Consider the following 9,448-nt stretch of genomic DNA (forward strand, 5'->3'; position numbering starts at 1 on the left):
TCTGCATAGCTTTGGGTTTATTCTTGCAATTCAGATTTACCCTGCACTCTGGTACACGAATAAGACTCCTCGGGGATTTAACAAGTCACTGATTACACAGAATCACGGAACAATTCAGGTTGGAATGAACCTCTGGGCTCTCTTGTTCAACCACCCATTCAAAGTGAAGAGTCACCTTCAAAGGTAGATCTGGTTGCTTGCAGCCTTGTCCGGGTGAGTTTGGATATCTCGAGGGACAGGGACTCCAAAACCAATTCAGATATCTATACAAGAGCTCAGACGTTCTCAGAAGAATTTGTATGCTATGATCAGTGTAAATTTCCTTTGCTGAAACTTACAGCCATTCCCCATTGTCCTGGCAGTGGCTGGGACTAAAATCCATCTTTTCCCTAGCCATGACCTTTTCTGAAGGGAAAAACAGCAGCTATACACACACACCTTGTCACAGACTATTTTTTTTTTCTTTTTGGTCTTTTTTTTTCTTTTTGGTCTTTTTTTTTCCTTTTTTTTTTTTGTCATTGCCTTTGCAAGTTGCTGCTGTAAGGGTGAAGGTACTGCAGGGACATGGGTCAAACAGGGCTGAATGTCTCTTACTGCAGAATCAGCACATACCAAATAAACTTGATATCAAACCACAGATCACTATTTTAGCCACTGTTTTCAACCTAAATGAAGGCTTTCCATCACCAGCCCCTCATCATAGTCAATACAAGTTTTATCCACATTATCTCTGTTTCTGGTGTCTGTCAATCTGGACAATCTTCCCCTTCTTTCTCAGCAGTTTGAAGGAAGCCCTACCAGCCCTCACAGGGAAGCACAGAGCCCTGGGTTGTTTGACCAGCACAAGGACAGGGTCAGAGCCATTCATCACTGCCATACACCACAGGTGAGAGACTCTCTGGGGACAAGACACAGCCACTGCAGGGCCTTGAGCAGCAGTGCATCTAATAACTCTTTATTTACACCCAGCCATTGCAGATCACAGACAGCAAAGGAGAATAAAGGCAATTTCTGGATGGGACATTGCTGAACATGTTAGCCAGATTGTCAGTGGGTGTTTGGGAAACACTTCCAGCCTTTCTGGGCCCCTGCACAGACAGGGGCTGGATGTCAGAGCTGTAATCTTCATAGCAGTCCCCTGAGAGCTGGAAGCTTTGTTTTTGCCCTAGCAAGGAGGTGAGCACCATGATGTAATGGCTAGATGATATTTATTAGCTATCAGTCTCTGAGCACTTCCCATATTTCACATTGTGCACTTTGGAGAGGACTGATCTAATTAAAGGAGCAGGGAAGTCTCCTGTAATTGCCTTAGCAAAACAATTTGCTTCTATGCACCAGCTCTCCTGTCCAGCAGCAACCAGCATCCCATAGGGATTGATCTGGGAACACACAGAGCCCCTGTGCTTCACTTTCTCATTAATTCCTAATTGCAGTGCCAGTGACAGCTCTGCTCAGAGCTTTCCATGCCCTAGGAGAGCATTTTGCTGTACTTAGCCCTGAAGTTTGCTGACACACTAAGCACAGGATCAGCATGCAATGAGTTCAGGTACCTCTCCAGAACAGCAATGTGCAAGTTTTGCTGTTGTGAGGGCTTCAGAGATGTAAAGCAGTTCAAATCAGTTTGTTTTTAAAATGAAGATGAGATTATCCGGACAGAAATTCCCTGCTTTGGGAAATGGCTAAGCTGGATTTATTGTGGTCTTGAGGTCATTTAAAGACAATGTCACAACTCACAGAAGAAGCCTGATGGGTAAGGATGACATGGGTATTGGTGTGACACAATGCTGCTGTCACACTCTGGCATGGGAGGAAGTGATTCCTGCAAATGGCTTGTGGAAAAATCCTTCAAGCCTTATTCACTGCAGGTAACTGCACCTCAGTGGGTCGTGCAATTTTACCCATGTGACCAATCCCAATTAAATAAATGGCCCTGGTCACATGAGTGGAGTTATCCACATCCCTGTGCCCAGGATTTGCTGTGCTCATCACCCTATAGATTCCAGCTGGATTACTCACAGAGCAAATGGAAACCAAAGGGAACAAGGATGGCAGAACATGGTCCCAAAGTTAGCAAAGTGCTTGAGTGATGTGAATATCCAGGAAAGTGAATATCCAGGAAACAGGCACTTGCAGATGGAGTGGCTGCAGTGTCTGGTAGGAAATGGGTTATGTGAGAACACAACAATCCCCAGGCTGCTCTTCAGATGATTTTCCAAAATTAATTAATCTCCATCACATCCTTTCACATGGGAGCTAAGGAAGCACTATTACCACTTCACACTGGGAGAAACAGGTTGGCTTTTGTCTTCTTTATTAGGGCTGCACTTGTTCTCTCACCACCATCATATTTAGGCAACACCAAAAGTGATGCAACCCTAATTCTGACCACAGTCTCTTTAGAGCACATTTACAAAAATGGCATGACAAAACTCAGCTGCTGATTTGCCCAGACTTGTGATAATTTAGGAGCAGAATAAAAATACCTGTGCTGGCGATGACTTCACCACTTCCCCATCACATCATGCACATGATGCAAATTAGAACTAGTAATGCCTCTGGGAACTACATATCAAATAATGTCATGTTCAGGGGAGATTTTCCCCCTAAAGAGGCCAAAGGTTGGGTCTTGCCCTGTATTTGTTACCAAGAAGAAAAAAAAAACAGGTCTATTTTACATGATGCCATTCTTCTTACTAAAGAGTGTGACAGAAAAAGTGCCTTCCACAACTGCAGGGTCCCTCCTGCCCTGTCCTTCCCCCTGGAGTCCATTCCTCACTTCATCCATGCCCACCATATTCCACCTGCAGAAACCCTCTTTCCTCCTTCTCTGCTACCTCCAGGACACCACTCACTGCTCTCAGCTTATTCTCCTCAGTGACCCCTCACATCCTCTGAGAACCAAGCCTTGCTGTTGGCACAGCTTCCCACCTCCAGCAAAAAAATGCCTGCGGATCCTCTACACCAGCACTTTCCCTCTTTCCTCCTGTGGGGAAGAGGGGATCAGGGAGTGGGTGCTGAGTCCAGATGCATCCAGGCCAAGGATGCTGCTCTCGTTCCCACTGGGTGCCTCTGCAGAGCATGTGGTATGTACCAAGTTCCACCTTGTGGTCACACTGAGAACGGGATTCTCCAGCAGCAAACCTTACACTGGCTTTTCTGGCCCTCTCCCTTTGAGTGCTGAGAGGTCCTGCTGGGCTGGGGCAGAAACCATATACATTAAACCTTACATTTCATACAGGAGGAGCTCTCCCAAGTCTCTTTGTCCTCCAGATCATGCCTAAAGCCTCCCCCTGCCTGCACTCTGGCCAGGAGCTGTGGGATGGGATCAGCACTGCCCAGCATTTCTCAGCCCACTTTGTACCCTTTGGCTGTTTCACCTTGTCTGAACGGTCTCTGGGAGGAGAATGGTCCCTCCTCCAGCTCTGGCAAGTCCATGCAGCCCATCCTTCCCCAAAACAGGGTTCCCAGTCCAGAAACAAACCAACTTCCCAAGGCAAGAGAAAGGGTATTACTGTGGTTATACCCACAGTGCCCACTGGCAAGGGCTGCAATCCCATCACCCAGGCCATGCCATCTGCCAGCTTGCTGTGGATCAAAACCAGGCTGGGGAATGTGCTGGAAATTAAACAGTGCAGAGCCCTGGCCCTGCTTGGTGTAAACAAAGCCAGGCTGCCTGCTCCGACATTTCACAGACAGACAAATCAGGACCTTTATTTGTGAAAACCTTCATACATCTTCCTGCCAGTCCAGGTCCCTCCCAGGGAGCTTGGATCAGTGCAGGGAACAGCCTGTGACCCATCAAAAGCTGCTGCCCTGAGCTCTTGATGAAATCCAGGTAAAACAAAACACCCAGCTAAAACTGGAAACCCAAAATCAGACTGAGGGTTTGGTTTGCTGCTTCCACTGGTCCCTTCATCACAGTGCACAGAGAGATTTGGCTGCAAAGAAAGTGTAACAGAAAATACTGGCTTGCAATAAATTACAGCTTTTCCAGTAGCTGGTGTGGAAATAAAGTAATTGAAAAGAAGGATATCAACTTGATGGATAGGAGCAGGATCAGCAGCCAGCAGCACTTGAGCAGCTCAGCTGCCCAACTCCCAGGTCATGTTTCTGGGAACATGCAGAGGAAGATGTTCTCTTCATAAACCCAAAGTCAGTTGTAGGTGGGTCCCAGCCTCATTTTTTAAAGGCCACTTAACAGCTTTTCCTCCACATTTTCTTCAGGAGCTGAAATTTCTTCCATAGACAAAACACAGGTCATTCTCAACATTCTGCAGCAGGGCAAAATTTGTGCAGTAATTAAATTGCACAACTGAATTATGCAAAACTAGGGATTTTTTTTTCCCTAAGAGATTTATCTGGAATGTCTGTAACTCTAGCCAAAACCAGCCATTGAGACTTGTTGTGTGGGCTTTAAAAGGTACCATGGTACAGGGCTTTAAAAGGTTCCATGTGAGGGAAAGCCCGAGGTGTGAGAATTTCCCCACACACAGTGTTTAGGCTGGCTCATTTAAGGTGTGGAAGTATTTCAGTTTAGAAGAAACTGTGTCAAAATCTTCTCTGCCTGCACAAAGGAAAAAAGAAACCTCTGTGTGTGACCAAGGTCTGCAGCCTTCTGGCCTGGGGGCTTGGCTGGTGAGGACTGAGCCCTTCCACCCATGGGAAGGACCTCAGAGAGACATGGCTGAGGTCAGCCTGCAGGATTTCATTATATACAGGAGATACAGGATACAATCCTCCTGCCTAGATCCCTATAAACCTAAAATTTCTTAGGGATCCTGGTGCTGACCCAGCTGAATCCCACCCTGCATGATCAAACCACCAAGTGTGTTGATCTGCAGCTTTCCTTCCAAAATACCTTTTTTTAATTGATGCCCCTGTACAGGAATCTCTACTTTGCTCCCAAATTATTGATAACTTTGGCTCCCAGTGCCTATCCAGGCAGCTGAGTTTCCATTCCTACACAAACAATCTCTTCCCCACACACCTCTCCCTCTTGCTTTTCCCTGTAGTTGGCTGAATCCTTTCATCTCTGCTACCTGCAGCACTTCTCCAAGTGACTGCATTTCCCTCTTCTTTCTTTCTCATTTCCTCATTAAAATCTATTTTTCCTCAAGCATCCTCTGGCCCTGTCTTAGCTACTTTCGAGCCTGATGGGGCTTTACACACTGGCAACAATCTCAGAACCAACTGTGGGCTTTAGTTTTACTAAAAGACTTTGCTCAGATGGAAAATTTAGCAGTTTTTATGTCAAAATAAAAATGATCCAGAGTGAATTTTACTTGTCCTGTCTGAGAAAGGGACATGTTGCCTGTTCAATGTAATGGGATGTGTCAGTATCCCAAACTCCCCTGGAATATGGGGAACTGTGGCTCACAAAACTCCCACATGGTGGATCAAGCACAACCTGCATCAAAGGTGTGTGCTGGGAGCATTTTGGTGCCAGGAAAGGAGATGAAAGTCACCAACTGCTCCAGAGCAGATCCCAGCTGATCCCAAGCTGCAATACCTCCTAGCTCGAAGTGCAGAAGGAGCCTCCTCAGTGCTCACAAGGGCAGGTGGAGATGATTCATTTGGAAATTTCAATATAGATGTTAATCCTGAGGACTTTCTGGCAGAGCAAACAAGGAAATGGTCTGTCCTGCAGGGTTTTACAAGCTGATTCTCCCCTTGGACCGTGGCAGAGAGCATTCCTCTCACAATGCACACAGTGTCTTGGGTGAAAAGTCAGTGTATAAGAATAAGGCATAGTACAAATCAGCTATTCCACAATCTATGAGCACAAGGGCTCCCAGTTCAGAAACAAACCAACTTCATGAGGCAAGAGAAAGAGTATTAATAGCCCACATTAATTCTGACATGGAAAATACAGCTGTTGTTTTATGTGGGTTTTTTTTTTGGGGGGGGGGAAAGAGAACCTGAAAGAAAGGTTTCAACCTCAAGAAAGCTGAGTTTCAACACAGAGCCAGGGCAAAGCAGATCCACAACTCACAGTATCAGAAATTTCTGACAAACTACATAGCAAAGTCTGATTCTGCTAAGAAGTCCACATGTGAACAATCCCTCTTATCTAAGTAGTCTGGCATTTGCAGTGACCCTGGCATTTGTGTGTGTGTGTTATATGTCAAGGAATTTCAGTAAATACTTTTTATAATTCTTGGCTCATTCAACATTTGTGTCTTTTTCTGCTTCAGACAAAATAATAGATTACCAGCCACTGAATTCTTCTCTTGGTTCCTAAACCCAGAGGACTAAATAATATTCACTGAAAAATAACCCACAGGCCAAAATGGGAAATGTTTTAACAGTTCCAGATGTGTTTCTTAGCTTTCTTTTCCCAGTGGCTGTATAATGAATGAGATACCTACAAAAAGTATAACATTAACCTCTAGTTCACCCTCCTGTCAGATTTCTACCATCTGGGAAAATCAGAGTGAAGATTTCATCAGCCTGGGGAAATCTTTGCACATTTCTGCTGGTAACACTAAAATGATTATGTTCATGGGTAATCACTTATTGCTCTATCAGTTTATTTTTGTTTACAGCTTATCTGTAGTAAGAAAGCACCCCATCTCATGAAATAAAAGAAATACTGGAGGCTTTTCCCATTTCTTGGGGATCAAAATATTCCATTTCAACCTGTAGCTGTCACAGCCCTGAGTTGTTTCTGCTCCTCAGAGTAAGTAAATTACAGTGAAGTGGTAAAAAAGTAATACATAAAGTCAGGTGAGGGAATAAGGGAATATCAGACAAGCCTCCTAGGCCTGGCACCAACAGAACCTTCCTAAATCTCACTTGCTGCAAGGGCAGAGAGAACTTATTTTTTTAGAAACATTACTTATTTTGTACTTAATAATAATTTTGTAATAATGTTTTTAGAAAACATACTTATTTTGTACTTATTTTGTACTTATTTTGTACTTATTTTGTACTCGGGGACAGCCCCTGAGCCCAGGTGTTTATCCAGGCTCTGCTGGCTCCACCAGAACCCACAGAGTTTCTCCAGCAGAGCACCCATCCCACTCTCAGTTTCCCATAAAGGGGAGGAGATCTGGATCCACTTTTCTGAACTTGCAGATGCTTCCCCAGCCAAGACACCGCAGATTACCAGAGAAAAATCCCTCACCTCTCTCTGCAACAGCGCTGAAATGCCCCATTACATCCAAACGAGAGAATGGGGAAGTGGAGAAGGGACGAGAAGAGAGGAGGAAAAATAAAGCTCTAGGACAAGATAAGAGCGCTGAAACACAAGAAGACTTGCCCAGACTTACTGTTGCAGGCGAGGAATGTGCCATTGGATGCCATGGCTGCAGCAGCAGCCGGCAGCAGCAGCAGCAGCAGCAGCAGCAGCGGGGCTGGGGCAGCAGCAGCCGTGCCCTGAACTCAGCGCGGCTGCGGGGCCGGGGCCGCCAGGCTCCCCCCGCTCCTCGCTGCAGCCAGGGGAGGCGGCTCCGTGCCCTCCTTGGCTGGAACCGCGTCCCGCCTGTGCCTCCTCATTTATCGCAGCCGCAGCCGCTGCCAGCCCCGCGCCCCGAGCGCGGCCAGCGCCGCTCCGGCTCTGGCTCCTCCCTGCTCGGATTTGGCGTCTTCGCCGCTGGCCCGGCCTCCTCCTGCCCCTGGAGCTTCCCGGCGATGCTTCTTTTCCTGTGGCTGCCGCATTTTTCTGCTCTGAGTCCATCCTCGGTGGTCCGCAGATCAAGGAAAGGGTCTTAAGGAGATGCCACAGGTCGGAGTTTAGGGTTAATGAGCTTTTAGGTAATAATTCTTTTCATAATTCTTCTCACAAGTTAAAAAAAAAATAAAACAAACTAAAAAAAACTCAGTCAGAACTTGCCAGTGTAGAAATAGAAACTGTAACCACAAACGCTCACAAAGGCATGAGTTTAGGGCAGGAAAAAAAAGTTGAGCTTTGCATTTGAGACAGAGAGACAGAAAAGAACTGCACTGTCCTGAGGCTTTTAGTGAGTGGAATTGATTTCTTCCACTCTGTTCCCTCCTCCTGAATTAGGTCTCTTTGAAGGATAGAAAGGTGGTGATGGCAAACGGGGAGAGGAAAAGGAAAGGAAGGAAGTGTGGGGAAATAGTTTCCCTCTACTTGAATGTTTTTAGTCATTGGTTTGTTATTGTTTATGTATGTTTCTGGTTATTTAGGTTATCTTGATGTAACACTTTGATGGAGTTATTGGCAGATTCAAAGCCTTCTCTCCTCAGCAGCTCCACTGACAGAGAAGTCTCTTCCTGATGGTGTCAGATCTAGAAAACATGTGTTGAAAAATACTTTGGGACAGTTTGTCCCTCCCTGCCAGGAACTGGGCTGCTCCTCTGAGAGACCAGACCTTGCTCTCAGAGAGTTTTACAGTCCATAAATACAAGGCTGCTGCCACCACCCAAGGAAAACAGCCCTAATATAGCAAAACTCTTCATGCCAGGACAAAACTAACAAAGCCAAACAAGTGGAGCAATAAAAGAGCAGAGATTTCACCCCATGACTCCTCCCAAGTCTGCTCTTCTACCTCACAGTCACCAGCTTGGCATGGGGAGGGCTCATCTCCTGCTAGACACTTTCCAGAGGACCCAGGAAGGAACATTCCTGTTTCAAACCCACAGACATTGATTCAGATGGGGCAAACTGGCAGCTGCTGGCAGGCAGGACCAGAAAATTCCTGGTACAGCCCTAAAAGCTTCAAGGTAGAAGGATTTTGGGAGGACACTTCACAGCCTGTCACCCTTTCAGCTGATGGGGACGAGTTCTGGAGGGAGTGTACATGAAGGCTGCTGGAGGAGCCAGCCAGACTGGAAACTCCAGTAAGGCTGAGGTGGTGAGGACATGATGGTTTTCACAAGAGAGGAAAAGGAGAGAAGGGCAGTTTGAAAGTGGTGACACAAAATGGCACTGTAGTAACTCCTCCCTGTTCTGTGTGTCACAGCCCATTGTGCCCTCACACTGCCTGGCACAAGTCCTCACTTAGAGATGAACTGGTCAGTGTCCCTGTGCCCCCTGTGGCCAAGGGGGCAGGGTCAGAGAGCTCCATCACTCCCAGAAATGACATGGACCATCTTGTGGTCAGAGCCTCTTCACAGCAGCATGGGGTACAATGGCACCATCACTCTGCTGTGAACACAGCCATCCTTACCTCAGCCTGGACAGGGATTCACCAAGAAAACACAACTGAGCTTCCCTGCCATCATCCCTTGAGACTTGGAGATCATCCCCTGCATTTACCCTTCATGAGAGCCCACATGTATCTCTACCTTCTTGCCATGCTGCCCTTTCCATGACCACAGCTGAAGTAGAAGCTGGAACCATAGAATCACTAAGGGTGGAAAAGACCTCCCAAGATCATCAAGTTAACCATTAACCCAGTACCTCCATGTTCACCACTAAACCATATCCCCAGGTGCCACATCCAAATGGTGCCTATCAGGAGGTCTCACAAGAACTTGCTGT

General features: G+C 46.4%; 1 protein-coding gene across 1 annotated transcript in view; it reads right to left on the minus strand.

Moving 5' to 3' along the window:
* PLCD1 (phospholipase C delta 1) overlaps window positions 1-7,552 on the minus strand; it is a 55,923-nt gene extending 48,371 nt beyond the window's left edge. Inside the window, exon 1 of the mRNA XM_077187419.1 lies at window positions 7,272-7,552. Coding sequence (XP_077043534.1) covers window positions 7,272-7,305 — 34 coding nt within the window. The 5' untranslated portion in view covers window positions 7,306-7,552. The remainder of the gene's footprint in view (window positions 1-7,271) is intronic.
* Window positions 7,553-9,448: the final 1,896 nt, after the last annotated feature.

Source organism: Agelaius phoeniceus, chromosome 1 (genome assembly GCF_051311805.1).
Source record: "Agelaius phoeniceus isolate bAgePho1 chromosome 1, bAgePho1.hap1, whole genome shotgun sequence".
Classification (NCBI taxonomy): Eukaryota; Metazoa; Chordata; class Aves; order Passeriformes; family Icteridae; genus Agelaius; species Agelaius phoeniceus.